Source organism: Halichondria panicea, chromosome 8, assembly GCF_963675165.1.
Source record: "Halichondria panicea chromosome 8, odHalPani1.1, whole genome shotgun sequence".
In the NCBI taxonomy this organism is placed as follows: Eukaryota; Metazoa; Porifera; class Demospongiae; order Suberitida; family Halichondriidae; genus Halichondria; species Halichondria panicea.
The window spans coordinates 102,308-122,997 of record NC_087384.1 but is presented as its reverse complement, the minus strand read 5'-3'; the positions used below and the strand labels follow the sequence as shown (position 1 = coordinate 122,997).

The 20,690-nt window shown below is 46.0% G+C and overlaps 2 protein-coding genes and 1 non-coding gene across 3 annotated transcripts; all 3 read left to right on the top strand.

Moving 5' to 3' along the window:
- LOC135339286 (N-alpha-acetyltransferase 35, NatC auxiliary subunit-like) lies at positions 1-2,913 on the top strand. Its single transcript, XM_064535355.1, has 2 exons — positions 1-207; positions 634-2,913. Exons 1-2 carry the CDS (start codon positions 84-86, stop codon positions 2,793-2,795), a joined length of 2,286 nt encoding a protein of 761 aa, XP_064391425.1. The 5' UTR covers positions 1-83; the 3' UTR covers positions 2,796-2,913.
- A 737-nt stretch (positions 2,914-3,650) lies between these two features.
- Positions 3,651-20,680, top strand: LOC135339277 (unconventional myosin-XVIIIa-like). Its single transcript, XM_064535345.1, is given in 31 exon segments — positions 3,651-4,711; positions 5,050-5,084; positions 7,692-7,850; positions 8,628-8,702; positions 8,856-9,032; positions 9,607-9,817; positions 10,031-10,173; positions 10,523-10,696; positions 10,798-10,942; positions 11,171-11,472; positions 11,666-11,741; positions 12,193-12,386; positions 12,566-12,870; positions 13,083-13,278; positions 13,476-13,686; positions 14,075-14,316; positions 14,564-14,701; positions 14,877-14,930; positions 15,101-15,190; positions 15,422-15,541; positions 16,027-16,188; positions 16,190-16,267; positions 16,672-16,826; positions 17,014-17,137; positions 17,280-17,458; positions 17,736-17,925; positions 18,067-18,363; positions 18,477-18,677; positions 18,945-19,022; positions 19,122-19,358; positions 19,612-20,680. Coding segments are annotated over 31 exon segments (6,666 nt in total). The 5' UTR covers positions 3,651-3,735; the 3' UTR covers positions 20,554-20,680.
- On the top strand, positions 18,767-18,839 carry Trnaf-gaa (transfer RNA phenylalanine (anticodon GAA)). Its single transcript has one exon. It is a non-coding gene; the product is annotated as a tRNA-Phe (tRNA).
- Positions 20,681-20,690: the final 10 nt, after the last annotated feature.

Below are 20,690 nucleotides of genomic sequence, written 5' to 3'. Positions count from 1 at the left end.
AAACTTTATATGAAGAGCACTACACGTGGGTAAGCTTTACCTCTACTGTACTACTAGCCAGCTATTGTTCTCCTGACACCACCATGGAGGAGCATAATGAGCCATCCAGTGAGGCGACTGATGCGAGCGCTAGAATCCAGCAAGCTCTAGAAGATGCCCTGGTAGCCACTGGCCTGGAGTCTCTCCTCATCTCACAACATGAAGAAGGTATGATAATTGAAATTAAAATTGAATTCCATATCAAACATACATGGAAGAATCACAATAATTATAGATCTAAAGCACACTTGGTCTAGTATCCAACTAGAGTCGGCTCTGTAACTAGAATTCTGGTGATCTTATGATTTTATGAACACGTTTTATGAAAGCTTATAATTGATATAGTGTCCCTACTACCCGGTACCCGTAGCATAAGACGTCACTGTGTCCCTACTACCCGGTACCCGTAGCATAAGACGTCACTGTGTCCCTACTACCCGGTACCCGTAGCATAAGACGTCACTGTGTAGATGTATACACACACACGCATAATGCGTACAACATGTAACTCCTCCCCCACACACACACACACACACACACACACACACACACACACACACACACACACACACACACACACACACACCTTTTCAGAAACGAAACCTACGTGCGATCAGATTGCGTCTGCTTCACCTCCGCTCAAAAAATCGCTCAAGATTGAATGGACAGATGTCACGAATGAGTTCATAGCGGCTACCCAAGAATTGGATCACGGGGAATTAATTCACGGCCGTATGTTTAACCTGTTTGACGCTATGTCTGCAATTGAGCTTATGGATTCCCAAATGGACCCCACCGTTCAATGGGCCTCTTTCAACGACTACCCACGATCTCTCGAAGAAGCCGTCTCAAAAGGGATACTCAAGTATGACAACCACTCCCCTCAGGAACTGGTTGGAATCATTGATGAAGTGTTTGCCTGTGTTGCCACCTGGCTGCAAGGCCACACCCTAGCACAGACCGTCTTCACCAGCATGTACCTCCTGGACATAGAACGAATTGAGAACATTCATTTGCGAGCGTTTGCACTAGGTCTCATCAAAACGGTGGAATACATGCGGGCGTGCATTTGTCTGGGAAGGGTATTTTCTGAGGATGATCAGCAAGGAGTGTGTTTTGGGTTCGACATGCTCATCCATTTATCCGAAGCATCAGTTTCTGCCTCTTTGAAGGAGTCGGAAGAGAAGCTGAATTCAATTTGCAAGCAACTGGCATCGTCCCTCAACTCTAGTGCAGAGGAGAACCCAGATATTGAGAATGGCCTCAGTGAGGAGAATTTGAAGGCATGGCAAGCGTTGAGTATTCGATTGAAATTCACTCGTAGTCTTGTTGCGTTTGTAGTCTCGATTGGCAAGAACACTGCCAAGGGTATTGAAGAAGGCCTACTGAAGTTAACACAATGTGGCAAGCTTCTTGAACTGATGAAGCAGACCCTAGACCAAGGAACGCAACTAGATCCCAATAATCCGATGTCACTAGGCTTCCACCCTATTGTCAACCAGCATCTACTGCCACCCAGCTATAGACCATATGGGATTGTTTCACGGTTGGATTCCATGAAGTTTCTCCACACTATCATTGCTCATATTCAAACCATTCTTGGATTTGGAAAGATTGATACGTTTCGGGAGCTGTATTTAGTCATCAAAGATTTCTGCTGTATGCCCGACAGTCCGAATGTGCTTGTCAGATCGTTGATAATCCTCATTATCTTGCAAGGTGATCGCAGTCAGTTGTTTGGTACCCCGTCTATAGGAGACCTACTCAAAGATGACGCTAGACATATGGTAGCTGCTCCATCTTTAATACCTCGTTCTCCAGTTTTCTCCTCCCCTCAAGCGAAAGAAGGCATTGATCGATTTTTTGGGCGTGTAGTGATGATCATGACCGACTTCTTGCGTACATTTTGCCAGCACAGAGCTCAACAGAAGCAAAGCATCATACGCTGTCTGGATATGATGGGGGAGCTGCAACAAGAAGCCGAGAGAGTTGACCTTGTTCTACACTCTCTGTGTTTGAAGATTGATCCCCAGCGACAGCACTTAGCATGCTTCATGGCCTGGACACTGTACTACATTACACACCTCATGATGGAGTTCATTAATATCGGATTTGAGTACAATCTGTACAGTCCCTTTGAGCTCCACTATGTGTACTGGTATTTGGAGTATGTCTACGGGTGGTACTTTACAACTAAGAAGTCTGCCGATCGTTTGATATCTTCTGAGCCACCCCCTATGACTAAAGGAAAGAGAAAAGCTGGAAAAAAAGCGACAAAGAACGTGTCTGTTAGAGAGAGGGAAAAGGAGGCGGCCATCATGCACTCCAAGAGGCTGCTCTGTCTCGGTGTCATGCGTGCACTCGAAGCTCTGTTATTGGACGACAAAATCCCACAACCGTCGTACGAATTTGGAGGCCCACAGAATATTTTCCATCATCGATTCCTCACGTTTGGCGTCATCTCTACCCCCCAACCATTGGCCTTCTCTGATTATATGCGCCTGGCTAGTGTTGAGAACTATAGAGGGAAGACCATCAATCTGTACGATTCATCTGCCAAGCATCTCACTGCAGCCAAGATGGCGATTGAAGGAATATCGTATCGAAATGAGGAGCTGGAATCATTGCTGAAAGTTGTTAAGACAAATTTGGTCATCATGAATTTGGCAGCCAAAGGGCACAAGAGAGATTCCACTGTACCGCCAACCTTCGACTTTTCTGTACATAAACATTTTCCTATTATTAGAATGAACTAATGTATGCCTAGAGTACCGAGTAATTTGTCCGTTTTGCTCTTAATAATGTCTTTTTATTTTATTGTAATTGGTCTTACGTAAGCTCGTGTTTGTGTTTTTATACAGATATATGATTATATATTGTTCAATATAGTATAGTATAGTTATTCAGACTTCATTGATATTTCGATAAAGTGATTTTGAACCTTTTTATTTGCTGATACACATATGATGCTGATAATAATATTATGATGACAAAGAAGTGTATTAACATGCTATGATAGTTGAGAGTCAATGGCAGTTGTTGAGTTCTGATCATGCATGCTATCTACAGCCTGTTCCTCCTTGACAGTGCTCTTAGGGCCAGGGCTAGGTGATGATCTGAGTCCCTCGTATCTCTTCACTACTGCAGGGTGATGTTTCAGCCATTGCTGGAATAACTCCTCTCCACTGTATGAGGTATGAAACACCATCAGTCTCTGCTGCTCCTCAGGGGTCGGGGGTGACCTCTGCACTGCAGGACAAGACTCATACACTATACAACAGTACTCATCATACATGCGCGCTCTACCATTGTTGAAGTGCATTTCCTTGTTCCTCAAGTGATAAAATCCTCTCATGTGTTTCGACCTGTTCCTGCGGTTGTCTTGGAAGGACTTGTTGCAGTAATCACAGAAGTATCTCTTAGGCATTGTAGATAATCCACCAGCACCATGACACTATACAGAAGTGGACTTCTGAGCTTTTCTCAGTGCAGTGCAGTGGGCTTCTTTTAGTGGAGGGGCCACGCCCATCTAGAACAACTGCCTAGGAACGATTCGTACCCAATACTATATCCTGCAGCCCCTCCCACTCTATCAGTGATATACAGCCACGCCCATCATAATAATTATTGGCCTTTGTAGCTAGCTAGCTTTTTTGCTGTTTAATTGATGTCTAAAGCTTGATAGCTTGATCAAAAATGCCGTTTGGCTTCGGCAAAAAGGACAAGAAAGTTTCTAAACATTCAAAAGAGGCAAAAGAGGCGAAAAAAGGGTCAATTCCATCTCCTACTCATGGACAAAAACATTCCTCCAAAGATGAGCCTAGTAACACACCTTCCCCTAGCAGCTCTGTTGTTGAAATCACAGGAGCTGCCTCTATGTCTCGAACAGATTCTAATACCTTAGTCAGAGAAAAGAGAGAATACTTTGAGACACTAACAAGAAAGACCCAGTCACCTCCCTCCACCTCACGCCCAGGATCAGGGCTACATTCAGAGAAATCCTCTCCAGAGAAACGAGCTAATGGCACGTCCTCAGGCACTGGTCGTATCTCCGTGTCTGTGCTGGTTACAAGTCCAACAGGCAGTGCTGAAACACGACTACATCAAACGACCTCAGGGCACTCGTCGGGTCAAAGTTCAATGTCACCCACACCCACGTCCCATGGGGGGAACTACACACCCACAAACAAGCGAAGCTCATTTCTAGAAAGTCTCATGGATCTCACCTCTGATCATGGCCGAGAGAAAAGCTTTGATGGACTTAATCTACCTCTACCACCGTTACAGACAACTAACGTGCGTCTACGTGACGTTGAAGCCACAAAAAACTCTGTTGGCGGTGGATTTGGATTCATTCTGAGGAAATCCTACCTCCCAGTGCCGGAATATCCTGATAAGACACAATTGGTTCATCTGGTTGAGCCTCGTAAAGACTATCTCGGGCCACTAATGACGGGGGACCGGATTATCGAAGTGAATGGACAGAATGTTGAAGATGAGCCTCACGAGAATGTGGTGGAGATGATAAAGTCTTCTGGTGATGGAGTGTATCTTAGAGTGGCCTCCATGCCTGAGTTGCTGGAGCTGAATGCTCGAGGGGCGCTGGACGAGACCCTCACTAGAAGCAATCAGTTTAGGAAGTCAGGACGAGGGAAGGCAAAACACAACACAGGTGAGTGTGCGTGTGTGTGTGTGTGTGTGTGTGGAGGGGGTGGTGTGTGTGTGTGTGTGTGTGTGTGTGGAGGGGGTGGTGTGTGTGTGTGTGTGCGGATGGAGTGGTGTGTGCGTGTTATTAATCAAACTTGTACAAACTTAATATGACATTATCCTTTTAGTGATAAGTGTAAGTGCATAGAAACACTTTGTGTGTGTGCTGTGAGCAAGTGTATACTCTAGCTATATAAGGTCTGATGAGTGAAGTTGTACCCTCAAAATGCTCTAAAGTTTAGTCCTCCTAATGTCCTCCTTCCTTCCCTTGTGTTGTGGTGTGATGTGCTCTATTGTGTCCAGGAACTCTGAGGAGACAAAACAAAGCCAAGTTCAAGGTAAGTGCAGACTGTACGCTTCTTAGTCAAGTTTCAACTTCTTGAAATATCATATAGATCCCTCCCCCCCCCATTAATGTGTAGGCCATTAGTAGAATCCACAGAAACTAAATATGATGGCTCCTTTTCAAGGAAACTACTAGTACCACTGTGTGTACACCCAGGGCACATAGTGTTGTAGGCCACTGTGTGTACACCCAGGGCACATAGTGTTGTAGGCCACTGTGTGTACACCCAGGGCACATAGTGTTGTAGGCCACTGTGTGTACACCCAGGGCACACAGTGTTGTAGGCCACTGTGTGTACACCCAGGGCACACAGTGTTGTAGGCCACTGTGTGTACACCCAGGGCACACAGTGTTGTAGGCCACTGTGTGTACACCCAGGGCACACAGTGTTGTAGGCCACTGTGTGTACACCCAGGGCACACAGTGTTGTAGGCCACTGTGTGTACACCCAGGGCACACAGTGTTGTAGGCCACTGTGTGTACACCCAGGGCACACAGTGTTGTAGGCCACTGTGTGTACACCCAGGGCACACAGTGTTGTAGGCCACTGTGTGTACACCCAGGGCACACAGTGTTGTAGGCCACTGTGTGTACACCCAGGGCACACAGTGTTGTAGGCCACTGCGTGTACACCCAGGGCACACAGTGTTGTAGGCCATTATGGACACCCAGGGCACACAGTGTTGTAGGCCACTGTGTGTACACCCAGGGCACACAGTGTTGTAGGCCACTGTGTGTACACCCAGGGCACACAGTGTTGTAGGCCACTGTGTGTACACCCAGGGCACACAGTGTTGTAGGCCACTGTGTGTACACCCAGGGCACACAGTGTTGTAGGATAGACTATTGTTTCACTATGGCTAGCTGCTAATTCTGTTACAATAGTAGTAGGGACTCCTGGTAGAGTATCTGCTGTAGAAATCATTTTTAGTGCACCAACTGTTTGTACTGCCAACATAATTCAATATTTTTAGCAATTAAGTTAAGGAGTGTGAAACACTGAGGCATAGGCCACCCTCTATAATAGGCCACCCTCTATAATACAGCCAGCCCCCAAGTCTCCATAGCATGTGTTTGGACCTCTTTATCACAGCCATTGCCTGGGGCACCACCATACTGAGTGTCAGTATTATTGCATTCTTGAACAGGTAACCTCATGCAAAACAAGCTGTACATGTACCAGTAGGATAAGTGATAGCTGTTCACAAAGCTCTGTTTATTTTGATAACAATCTGTATATACTGTGTCTGTTGATTTTAAATCTTATAATCGCTAAATTGATATGTGTTTAAGATTCGCTGTATCCTGTGTATTAAACTATGGACTGGTTGGACTGGGTGACCATAGCGATACACTATATCCAAGCCATCCCTAGGTGTGGGCACATACTGCACACCTCTCTGTCTGTGTGTGTCTGTGTGTGTCTGTCTGTGTCTGTGTGTAAGGTTGTGCTGTGCTATAAAGAACTCTAGTACTTACAGTGTGTGTGTGTGTAGGTGTGTGGATATGAGGTAATCTAAACCTGTCAATGAACCCACAAAGTTTGTGTGGCCTCCACTGCAGTTCAGTAAACACACTTTGTTGTTAACCTAGAGCATGTGTGTGTACTGTGTGTGTGTGTGTGTGTGTGTGTGTGTGTGTGTGTACTGTGATGGGGCCATTAGAGGATGGGAATATTCCAGACTAATACTGACTGTGTGTAATTAGGTGTGGAAATATAAGAGCAATTAATTGAGCAATGTATGTGATAACTGTGTGTTGCATCATGTGATATGTCACCACACAGTGTGTTGCATCATGTGATATGTCACCACACAGTGTGTTGCATCATGTGATATGTCACCACACAGTGTGTTGCGTCATGTGATATGTCACCACACAGTGTGTTGTGTAGTCTGCAAGATGCCTCACACACACACCCATTAAAGTACATACCTGTACATAGCAGGAAATAGGTGTGTGTACTGATGAGTGTTGAGATCATGGCTTTATTGAAATAGGATATTAGGTATAAAGTGAGTAATAACACAACATTGCATTGCAGTACGTGCCACACTAACTGCTGGTAGATACACTATTCCAGCCAACACCCAACTACATACACAGCCATATAATTGCTACTGTTCCCTAGTTACTTAATATCTCCATCAGTCCAATGTTACCTAATGCTCTGATTTCCCTCTGGTATTCCCCAGTGTACACTACACACTGCATGCTAGTCTGTCAGTGTACACTGTATGCCAGTGTGACAGCAGCCCTATTGTCTAGTACCTTATACAGCCTGAGGTGCTAACATGGTGAATGGTGATAGTCATGGTGGAACATTCCACTGGTTATGGCAGGACATACAATGTGTAGTATAGTCTTTTGTCACTCTGTACATATATGGCCTCAAGTGTATGGTTTTATTTGGTATCAGATTCCAACCAGTAATCACTTGTCCTTGTTAAGGCATTATTAGCAGGTGCAGCTTGCAACATTTCTGATGATGTTCTAACTGTTTGGTGGGCCCTGGAACAGCTGTCCTTGCTATGTATAATTATACTCTATACGTAGCTCATTATCCACAAACCAACCAACCTCATATTCCCCCCTGCAGGCTAAGACGGAGGAGGAGGTGCTCTCTGAGAAGGAGGGGCTAGAACAAGAGAAGGTTTGGGTGGTACACAGTTCAGGGTTCACACTGGGAACTGTGCATCAGAGCCCCTCCCACAAGGCACAACCAGGCAGCCATTACACCAATCTCAGCAGACTGCAAGTAAGAGCCGTTGTCAGAACAACTGTAGCTAGGACTATTGCATGTACTGTATATACACTTGAATTGTGGCTCTGGATAGGACTTTATTTAACAACGTTCAAATGGACCCCAGGCTTCTAACTTTTGAATAGTACAATGTAGCGTAGTCCTACAAGTATCATTATACCGACAGTACATGTGTTTCTCGTTAATTGGTTACCATAACAGTAACAGTATTGATACACGGATAGTGAAGATGGTTGATGTTTGTGTAGGCTCTATTATCTATATAGCACAGGAGTATCTGGATTCAGAGTGACATTTTCATGGGTAATTTGATATGTGAAACTAAAGATAATATGTTATCAAAACTTATGTACCACATATTGTACACTGTCGCCATGGTCACCCTATCAGCTTGTTGAGACATAACTATGCAGTATTGTGCTTATACACAGAATCTACAATTACAGTGCTCAAGTGGTATGGTCAGTGACTGCATATCTGGAATATTGTGTGTCTAGTGTCCACTAGTGAGAGGAACTAGTGATTCTGTGTAATCATTCCAGAAGCCTTATATAACCACTGTATACTCTGACTATATATCTGCGGTATAGAATTATTACTCTCATTTCAAGATGTGTTTGTGTGATGGCTTCGGTCTTCACTGTGGTGGTATCCTTATCTATCTTTGTATGTCATCTTTTATGGATAATTCCAGGAACTGCTTGTACATGTAGACACATGTCTGCCATTCAAATAAACACACATTAGCCTGTTGTTGTTTGTTGCCTCCAGGGCCGGGACAAGGTGGCAGTGAAACTGGCCCGGACTGATAATGTCATCCAAGTGGAGGATGAAGACATTGAAAAGGTTTTTTATCTGAGGGCTGGACATTTTCACTTACTTTAGCTCATGCTTTATTACACACACCTCTCCTATGTATGCTGCAACACATGCCCCCCTCTCTTATACATGCCCCCCTCTCTCTTGTACCTAGTAGTAGTAACCCTCTCTTGTCTCCAGGCTAACCCCTCCTCCCTGGACAAGGTGGAGGACTTGGTTGACCTGATTCACCTCAACGAGTCCTCCACACTCCATGTCCTGAGGCAACGCTATGGGAGCAGCCTCATTCACACCTTTGCCGGGAGTCACCTCATTGTCCTCAACCCTCTGCGTGCTCTCTCCTCATATGTAGACAGGGTGAGTGGGCGTGAGGTGGTGTGTGTGTGTGTGTGTGTGTGTGTGTAGTGTGGAGGTGTGTGTAGTGTGGAGGGAGTGGGTGTTGTGTGGAGCTATGGAATGACTTGTAACGCTGCATTCGTATTTTGAATGTTGAGAGCACTAGAGTTGGCTCTGTAACTAGAGTTCTGATGGTCCAAATTCAATGATTTTATGATTTTATGAAAGTTTAAAAAGAGCTCTTTCAGATGGTATGCTCAATTCTCAAATTTAGAACGGGACATAATTGGAAATTATTGGGACATGGTAAAAATATACTTTTGAGTTAAGACACTATCTTAACGAGCTCATTGTAAGCTTTCAAAAACTCCGTTATTGGACCAATGGAACTAAAGTTATGGCCCTTCATAGATTACTAACTTGTGTATACAATACTTGCCAAACTAGTTCTTGTCATTCTCACACTTCCCCACTGTGTGCTCCTATAGAAGTGTACCTCACTAGCACATAACCCAGCCTCGTTGTTCCTTCCCATGGTGTGCTCCTATAGAAGTGTACCTCACTAGCACATAACCCAGCCTCGTTGTTCCTTCAGGTCATAGACATGTTCCGAGGTTGTCGTCGTGCCGACATGCCCCCTCACATATTTGCCATGGGACAGCAGGCGTATAGAGACATGATGGTCACACGTCAGGACCAGTCTCTCATCTTGATGGGCCTGTCTGGCTCTGGCAAGACCTTCAATGCTCGTTACCTCCTTCGCTACCTCACCACTGTGGGGCAGCCAGAGCAGGGACCAGTCTCCAGTGAGTACAGCTGTCATTTATACTCATGGAAAGCTAAAATTATTAATGACTAATGTAATTTCAGAGGATAAATATTCTCTATTTCTGTATAATAATTATTCATAGTGTACACGCTGTGCTTCTTTGATCTCTCTAATGCAAACAGCTACTATTACGAGTTTGCATGACATGTTCATAGTAGTCTATATATTGTACACCCCTCCCCTCTCAAAGATGCACGACTGGATGCTGTTGAGCTGCTTCTCCACTCGTTTGGTAGTGCTGCCACATTCCTCAACCCTCAGGCCACTCGTTGCTCTTGCCTCTATACGTTGGACTTTGACCCTAGCGGTACCATCGTTTCAGCATCCGTTAAAGTGAGCACCCCCCTTTCGTTAGGAGATAATTGCCAGAAGATTGACCAACATTGTTGTATAGACATACCTAAGCCACTCCCCTTTCCTATATAGACATACCTAAGCCACTCCCACTTCCTGTATAGACATACCTAAGCCACTCCCCTTTCCTATATAGACATACCTAAGCCACTCCCCTTTTCTATATAGACATACCTAAGCTGCTCCCACTTCCTGTATAGACATACCTAAGCCACTCCCCCTTCCTGTATAGACATACCTAAGCTGCTCCCACTTCCTGTATAGACATACCTAAGCCACTCCCCCTTCTTGTATAGACATACCTAAGCCACTCCCCCTTCTTGTATAGACGTACCTACTGGAGAAGTTCCGTGTAGCCCAGCGTCCTAAAGGAGAGGGCAACTTCAACATCCTCTACCAGATGATAGCCGGGGCTGACGAGCAGTTGCGCTCTGACCTCATGTTGGATGTGGCGGACGATGAGGCAGAGGAACCCAACCTCTATTATGAGCCACTGGACGATGTGAGTATATTGTCAGTAGTAGCTGGTATACATGAACTGGATTACTGTTATGAAGAATATACCACCCCCACCCCCTCATTACGTCCTGTGTCCCTACACAGCCCCAACGCAACGAGAGTGCTGCGTACGTGTGGGACCTCATCCAGAACTGTCTGGAGATACTCAACATTTCTGAAGAGGAGTCACTGGGACTGTGGTCTCTGCTGGCTGCCATCTACCATCTGGGTTATGCTGGAGTCAAGAAAGGTGAGTCCACTCTACCTTCCTTCCTCATTGCATGTGGCTCTTTGAGTGGCCGTAATCACGACATTTCTTGGTGGTCTTTTGACAGTTTTTTTAGTACATGCCTAGTTGGCAGCTTTTAACCTACAGCAGTAGTCAAAATTATAAGCTAATAATAATTATTGGCCTCTAATTTTATCTTACTGGCCATTACATTACATCACAGCATGTTATGCCTTCTCTCTCCCTCAGGGCAAATGCGTGGGAGTGACTGCTTCCAGAACCCAGCAGCTGCCCAGAGAGCAGCCTTTGTGTTGGGCATCAACCACGAGGTGCTGGGTCACCATATCTTCAGCCCCCCTCGAGGCCAGACCAGCCTGCATCACACTCCCCTCTCCATCTCCCCCAATGCCACTGATACCATCTCCATGACTAGCTCCCTCTTCCTGGCTAACATGGGAGGCAATAGGTCTCTGTTTCTAGACGCCTTTGTGATGGGACTGTACGATCAGGCTGTCAATGCTCTGGTGATGCTCATCAACAGGGCTCTACAGGTAAGCCAGTGAGCTAGTTGCTAGTGTTAAGGGCAGAGGGTGGTAGCTAGTGGGCTAAAGGTAAGACACAGAAACTAGCATAATACTGATTCCAACACAGTAAAGCTTCCAGTAGGTGTTCCTGTGTGCATTGTAATAGCAAGCTGATAGCTACACAGTGTTGACAGTTTGTAAGTGTATGTAACTCCCACAGAGCACGACTGCGACCAAGCGTATCTCCAGCATCCATGTGGTGGACATGCCAGGATTCCAGCATAGGGAGCTAGCAGGTGATCAGTGTGTGTGTGTGTGCATAGGGAGCTAGCAGGTGATCAGTGTGTGTGTGTGTGTGTGCATAGGGAGCTAGCAGGTGATCAGTGTGTGTGTGTGTGTGTGCATAGGGAGCTAGCAGGTGATCAGTGTGTGTGTGTGTGTGTGTGTGCATAGGGAGCTAGCAGGTGATCAGTGTGTGTGTGTGTGTGTGTGCATAGGGAGCTAGCAGGTGATCAGTGTGTGTGTGTGTGTGTGTGTGCATAGGGAGCTAGCAGGTGATCAGTGTGTGTGTGTGTGTGTGCATAGGGAGCTAGCAGGTGATCAGTGTGTGTGTACATGTATATACATTGTACTTTGTTACATATATTGAAAATACTCCTTCAAAATGCTACTTCACCACACACACCCCCACACACACCCCCACACACTCATTGGCACACCTCACACCCCGCCCCCTCATTGCCCCAGGTGCCAGAGATGGAGCCTCGCTGGATGACCTCTGCATGAACTATGCCCAGGAGAGACTACAGATGCTCTTCCATGATTGGACGTTCACCTCAGAGCAAGATCGCTACCTTCAGGAGGAGATCAACTGGTTGTTCTCAGAGGTGGCTGTTAGTCCACTGCCAGTCATTGACACCATCGACAGACATGTGCCCCAGGTGAGTGGGTGGGTGTGATATGTGCCCTGGTTGAGTGGGTGGGTTACTGTATTTTAATCTCTAGCACTCCCACGCACACCCACACCCACGCACGCACACACACACACACACACACACACACACACGCACACCCACACCCACGCACGCACACCCACACCCACGCACGCACACACACGCAGAGGCGTGGAGGCACTATTGATGTGCACACTGATCGTCGAGGGCTACTATGGATCCTGGATGAAGAGTCTGTCTTCCCCGGTGCTACTGACGGTAGCTTCCTGGACCGCTTGCAAATGTACCACGGTGACCCCACCACATTAGGGGACGCCCCCCTCGTTAAGGTTATCAAGGAAGACAATCAGTTCAGCATCTTCCATTGTCAGCGCACACTGAGCGTGTTCTATGATGCTAATGGCTGGGTCAAGCGCGCACGAGAGCATCCTTCATTCAGGGTGGTGGTCCAGGTCATGGCCGAGTCAAAGAGGTGGGTGTGGTCACTTATATAGTGACTCCAAAGAGGTGGGTGTGGTCACTTATATAGTGACTCCTATCCGCAATGTCAATATTTTCTAGATCTGCAATATAAAGCGTTAACTATACGTACATGTTTGTATATGTACCTGGCTCTACGTTGTGAAATTGCTCCTACTTAAAATTATTACTGCATTTGTTTATTTTGTTGATCTGTTCATACAGGATTGGTATAGGGTCCATCTTCCAGGGTAGAGGTGTGGCAGCCTCCATGACAACCCTGGGTAACTCACAGCTCAAGGCTGACACTCATCGCTCCCTCTCCCGCACCACCTCCACTAATGTGGGTGGAGTCCACTATAGTAGCCCCTCCTCTGGCATCAAGAAGTCATCCGTCTGTCTGCAGACCAAGTTTCAACTGGTGTGTGTATGTGTGGATGTGGGTGTGGGTGTGGTGTGGGCGTGTGTGTGTGTGTGTGTGTGTGTGTGTGTGTGTGTGTGTGTGTGTGTGTGTGTGTGTGTGTGTGTGTGTGTGTGTGTGTGTGTGTGTGTGTGTGTGTGTGTGTAATAATTCTATAGAGTTCCTTGTACACTTACACACACACACACAACTAACAGGATTTTCTGATGGACACACTGCGCAAAACCCACCAGTGGTTCATTCGATGCATCCTCCCTCAATTACCCCACAAGTTACCCGGGGCACTCCCACACGAGTCACACCCGGCACAAGAAGGGGGCGTGGCACACGGAGAGATCGATGTGCCTCTAGTGAGGTCTCAGATACGCAGAGCAGAGCTCGTTAAAGCAGCCAGGATATACAAACAAGGTAAGTCCACCATACTCTACTGCTGTTGCCATACTAGTGAGTGGGCCTGTAGTGAATGTGTTTGATTCTGGCCTGGTGAGTGGGCTTGACTTGACTAAAGGTCCAAGCTCCCAGTACATACATTCTGGCCTGGTGAGTGGGCTTGACTTGACTAAAGGTCCAAGCTCCCAGTACATACATTCTGGCCTGGTGAGTGGGCTTGACTTGACTAAAGGTCCAAGCTCCCAGTACATACATTAACAGTTTACATGTATAGTTCCTTGTACTTTAAAGCTGTCAACTTCAATGGCAAATTTAGATTCCAATCCCCTTGATCAGTTTGCACACTCATCCACACACACACACACACACACACACACACACACACACACACACCCACTCCACACAGGTTACCCTGAGCACATGACCTTCTCTGAGTTCAGACGACGCTATGTCGGGATAGTAGCTGGAGATCAGATTGATGGTTCTCGTAGTGACAAGCAGTTGGTTGAGAGCATCCTGTCATCACAAGGGGTGGAGTCACACTCATTCAAGGTGGGGCGGAGTCAAGCATTCTTCAGAGTGGGGACACTAGCACGATTGGACAGACAAGTGGAGGACACCTCCCACGGCACTATGGTCTTATTCCAGGTACGTGTACGTGTATGGACAGAGGGGGCGGGAAAATAATACGTACGAATGCGATGTTAAATCTTTCGATTGCGGCAAGTTTTCATATAAATCGCAATCCAAAGACACACAAAGAGTGAGCATGCAATTCACAATAGTTAGATAATGTTAGCCTAGAACTAGTTGCTGATAAGATCTCTAGACATTGCATACTGTACGTGTTGGTAGCTACCAGGGTGACCTCTGACCTCTCCCACGCCCTACGTAGGCACGGTGTCGTGGCTGGCTGGGTCGACAAAAGTTTGAACAGTTGCAAGTGCAAGATTCTGCAGCTCTGGTGATCCAGCAAAACATGGCGGCGTACCAAGAGCTCAGAGAATGGCGATGGTGGCAGCTTTTCCTCAAGGTGAGTGGGCGGGTGTATTGCATCGTGTTGTATATCATTCTACAACAAATGGAGCTCCTTAAAAGCTATTGAAATGCATACTGTCTGTTGGTACTTAGTCTATATTTGTGGGCGCAGTTAAAGTTAGTTGCCAAAACACTCATTGTTTGCAGTTGACCTATTGACCTCTATACAGATCAAGCCTATGCTGGCTATATGGAGGGCAGAGGGAGTCATTAAAGACAAGGATGTGAGTTGTAGTGGCAGCTAGACAGAGTCCGTGCTCACACATACTGAGTACATGTAGGTGTTCTTTGTAGCATATGGATGCCATAGATATCAAAGGAACAACTCTGTCCGTACATAATAATGACTATAGTGCAGTTGTGGCAATGTTTGTAATGGCTGCTCCTGCTACAGAGCAAGATTGATAAGCTCAAGGCCAAAGTGGAGTCACTGGAACACGAGAGAGATGTCTTCAAGGAGTCAGAGAGACTAATGGAGGAGAAGGTAACGCAGTGTAAATGTTGCTTCATGGATACAGTGATGCCTGTCTATAGTGGTGGCCAGGCAGTGGCTGTAATAAAGAGGTGGCCTGCCAGCACAGGTCCTAACACATGCTATGGGGAGAGACTTTGGGGCCCATTAACCTGGCTGTATTATAGAGGGTGGCCTGCTTATAGGAAGACTACAATCTATGCCCATATTGTGTATGATAGTTATTGAGTCCTCCCTTCTCAGGTGACCAAGATAAGTGCCCAGCTGGAGGATACCGAGTCCTCTGCCAATGATGCCACAGATCTCATTGAGAGTGAACAGCTGGAGAAGAGGGAGATGGAGGACCAACTGGCAGAGTCCATGGTGGGTAGTGGGTGTGACCATGGGGGTGGGCATAAAGGATTTGCTGTTTGTATACTCTTTCAGTGGCCGTAGCTTGAATTCCGTGGATCCAATGTCAACAACTTTATGATTTTCTGAAAGCCTAGAAAAATACCTTTCAAATGGTGTCATAAAAAATCATATTTGAGACAAAAAAGTATTTGGCGATACCGTGGATAATAGCCCATGGTCCGAGGCCGAAAAATGACAAATTAGGGCCCCGAAAAAATGTTGGATTGCAATACATCACTTGAAAGGTCTCTTTCTAAGCTTTCAGAAAATCCTAAAATTTTTGACATTGGATCAATGATACTCAAGTTAAGGCTGTTGAAAGATGTTCAACTACACTCTGTTCATTCAATAGTTCAAGGATTCTTTCGGCTGCCATAACTTGAAGTCTGTGGATCCAATGTCAACAACGAGCATTAATTCTTATCATTATATTCTGTGTGTTGGTCTCCTTGCAGGCTCATGAGAAGGAACTAGCACAAGAGAACGAACAGTTGAAGCTACAGATAGCAGAGATGAGCATACTGGCACGAATCAAGAGTGACTACACGAGTGACAATAGTGAGACTGTGATGGAGAAGTATCTGGAGACACGTCGTGAGTTAGATACACTGCGTCAAACTGCGTCAAAGAGTGAGCTCAGAGTACGAGGATGAGGTGGAGAGATTGGAGTCAGCCAAGAGGACCCTGGAGAAGAGGGTGTGTGGGTGAAATGGGTGTGTGTGTGGTGTGTGTGTGTGTGCTGGAGATGCTTCTTTACGTGTTTTCATTAGCTAGGATTGTGTGTGTGTGTGTGTGTGTGTGTGTGTGTGTGTGTGTGTGTGTGTGTGTGTGTGTGTGTGTGTGTGTGTGTGTGTGTGTGTGTGTGTGTGTGTGTGTGTGTGTGTGTGTGTGTGTGTGTGTGTGTGTGTGTGTGTGTGTGTGTGTGTGTGTGTGTGTGTGTGTGTGTGTGTGTGTGTGTGTGTGTGTGTGTGTGTGTGTGTGTGTGTGTGTGTGTGTGTGTGTGTGTGTGTGTGTGTGTGTGTGTGTGTGTGTGTGTGTGTGTGTGTGTGTGTGTGTGTGTGTGTGTGTGTGTGTTTGACCCCACCTCCTCCCACCGACAGTTGGCTGACTCTGAGAGTGAGCAGGCGGACCTCCACAAGACACTAGGTCAGGTCAGGAAGAAGGCAGCCAAGTATGGCTCAGAGATGAATGACCTCAAGCTACTCTTGGAACAGCAGCAAGCTCGCAATGCTGAGCTAGAGAAGAGGCAGAGGAGGTGAGTCATGGCTGTAGCAATGTACTAGTTGAACAGTGGCAGAAGATAGTCTGAATCATTATATACAATATTCATGTAGTAGGCACAAGCATCGTGTGTACTAAAGTGCAGTTACAATAACCTGTAGGTATAGATGCATGTACGTACATGTATATAAGAATATCTGTAACGTTGTGTTGCCATGCAGGTTTGACTCTGACTTAAGTGCTTGTAAGGAAGATGCCAGTAGTGAGGTCCAGGCCAAGGAACAGCTAGCCAGGGAGAAGGACCAACTACACACTGACTTCGAGGACCTCAAGACTAAACTGAAGGTGTGTAATATACTGTGGGCACATGTACAATCAACCTCCTTCCTGGTTTCTAGAGAGCTCTCTTTGTAGGTCATTGTGTATGTACACAGTGTATTAGTTTAGCAACAGTAACCACACCCCCTACCACCCCACCCCCTGATAGGAGCTGGAGGAGGAGCACAAACGTGTGGTACAGGAGAAGGAAGACCTGGAATCAGAAGTGCTGAGCTCCACCACGAGTGCCTCCACTGAGTCAGAGATGACCTCTCTCAAGAGAATGAAGAGGGACATGGACACAAAGATAGAGGAGCTAGAGGATGAACTGGACGAGGCCAACGTCAAGTATGTCCTCGCACTCACTCGTAATTATAGCCTTCTTATATACTACTTAACAAGTGTAGTGCAGTGCGATTAATTAGTAAGTTATTTAAATGTATATTTCTGACAAAAAGTGTGGGCTATTGTAAGTGAGTGTTTTTTCAAAATAAGGCCTGGAAAATTGTTGTTTTCGTAGCTAAGCCATAAATTTGTGTTGCGAACGTGTAGCTGTTGTATTTCTAGTGATAGGACCCACTGAAGTGGTGATGTACAGAATTGATTGTCGCATTCATTCTCGCAGATTGGACACTCTACAACAGACAAAGGCTCGTCTAGAGTTGTCCAATCAGACACTCAAACAAAGCCACGTCCAGGAGCTGGAGGGGAGGGAGCAAGAACTAGAGCAGGTCAAGAACACCATGAGCAAGAAACTAAACGCCCTCAACCAACAGTTAGAGGAACTGCACGAGGACAAGCACGCCGCTGTCAAGGTGAGTGGGTGGGGGTCCGCGTTATAACGTCACTAAAGTTATGGCTGTTTAAAGATTCTTCATTGAACGCTAGGTTAATTCTATTCAAGCTATTGTTAGTATTCAACCATATCCTGTGATGTGTGACACACCTCCATGCAGGCGCGTAGAGACTTGGAGCGAGAGATGCTGGAGCACCAGGGAAAGATTGACCCTGAGGCGGAGAAGAAGTTACGTAAGCAACTCAAGAAAGTACGTGCACTCTACCAAGACACTGTGGAGCAGTTAGAGCACGAGAGGGAAATGAGAGGCAACTCTGCTATGGTGAAGTCACTAAGGAATCAGCTGGAGGACCTTCAGGCTAGTGAGACAGCTGCTTCAAAGGCAGGGAAGAGGTTGCAAGGAGAGCTGGACGACCTGCAGGTCCAATGCGATGAACTGGCTAGAACCAAGATCGAGGTGTGTACGTGTGTGTGTGTGTGTGTGCAGGGGGTTACTTGTATTAGCTTAAAATAGAAACTCTGTAACGTGCGTAAAGTTCTTCCTATCGCTGTCGCTATATATCCCCACAGATGGAGGCCAAAGTGGCTGAATTGAGCAGAGAGAAGAATGACCTTGAAAGTCGCATGGAGGAAGACCAAGATGAAATTGAAGAGCTTCTAGAGAAGCAGAGAAGCCATATCTCACAAACCACCTCCCTCCAAACACAGCTGACAGAAGCGAACGTGCAGGTGGACGATTTAGAGGATACCAAACAAACTCTAGAAGCTAAGGTATGTTAAAATAATTTACGTGTGTAATGATTGCTAGGTTGTGGTTTCTTTGAACACTATACCATGTCTAGCAAGTATATTATATGTAAGCCGCAATAGCTCAGTTGGGAGAGCGTTAGACTGAAGATCTAAAGGTCCCTGGTTCGATCCCGGGTTGCGGCATGATTTTTTCCTTTTTTTCTATTGTGACATAATAAAAAACAGCAATTTTTAATACTCTTTACTGTGCATGTTCTAGGCTGTAATTCTTTTTTCCTCTTCACTAAGGTTCACGAGCTTACCTCAAAGGTATCTGAGTTGGAAACTGGTGTCAACAAGCATCAGTACGAAGCCAGCGAAACCAAGGTAATAACCTTGCTATCTTATGTAATAGCAAAAGCCGTTATTTTGTGTAATAGTAGAGCTGGTGAGTATACTAGTGACTATTATTACTTGTGGTTGCAGGTTAGAGAACTGGAACAAAAGCTAGAGCTTGAAAAGTCCAGTGCAAGACGTCATGACTCACAAATCCAGCGTCTGCGTAACCAACTGGAGCGTGCCCAGGAGGAGAAGACTGAGACTGTCTCCCATCAGAGCTCTGACGCTCTTAAGAGGCTCCAGAAACAGAACAGGGACCTCCGGCAAGAAATGCAAGAGGCAGAGAGAAAGGAACAAGAGATGAGCAAGAAGAAGAGAGGGGCTGTAAGTGCTGTATCAGCAAATCAAAGGATTTTGGTTGTGTGGTTTTCATTATAAATATTCATCATAACAGTATTGAGATTATAATTGATTAACACACACGCACACACACTGCACACACACACTGCACACACACACACACTGCACACACACTGCACACACACACTGCACACACACACACTGCACGCACACACACTGCACACACACACTGCACACACACACACACTGCACACACACACTGCACACACACAAACAGGAGGCGCAAATTGAAGAGCTGGAGGCGCAACTTCAAAGCGTGCGAGCGGACTTGAAGAATGCTCAGAAGAGGATCGACACACTCCACGGTGCCCTCAAAGGTCATGAGACTTATAGCGACGACGAAGAAGACCCTCAGGAAGACGTCACTGGAGATTACGAAGATGATGACTTGAGCTCCAATGCTAGCAGCTACAAAGTTGGAGAGATTGATGACATGAGTATGAATGTTGATGACATGTCAGACACTGAGAGTAGTGGGTTAGAGCAGAGCCCTCTAGTAGCACGCACACGCACATGGGATAGGCGGAATCGTGACTTAACCCCGAGGATCGAAGAAGAGGAAGATGAGGATCGTACCTATTCTAGGAAGGAGAGGAAGTTTTCAGCTGATTCTGGAGATGTGAAACTAACCAAATACGATAGAAAAGACAGCGATGATGAGTTTAGTGGGCGGAGTCGAAACAGGAGAGATTCTGATGGAGAGATTACACCAAAGAGAAAGATTTCTAACAGTAAACTAAACGAGAGCCCAAGAAAGTCTCGCTCACCTGATCGGTTCAGTGTAGTTAAAGATAAAACGTCTAGTCTGCGACGAGACAAACCTAATCTCTATGACGACGATGACGATAATGATGATGATTTGGAAGAGTTTCTGCTGAAACAAAGAGAGCGAACTAGAAAGCTTCAAACTGAAGGAGACAACTTTGAGCCAATCTCAGTGGTAGTTTCCAGACAATCAAAGTCCCCATCTCACGAGGAAGACAGTAAACCTAATGGTGGAGACAAGAGTCTCAGTCGTGATGATTCAGGAGCTTCTATAGGAGAAGGAAAGTCAGAAAGTGCTCGCGCTCTGAGGAGGAAGAAGCAAAGACGGAGAACTATTGAGCAATTGACATCACCAGAGCATCTGGCAGCCAAGGCTAGTGGTGGCGCTTCATAGCTATAGCTAGCAAGCCACACAAACTATCTTTACTCGTACTTGTGTTACAGGCTGTGTGTAAATTTTGTTACAATAAATTAGTGATTTTCATGCACTATTAATAATTAATTTGTCAAGGTTTTACTAATTACGAGATC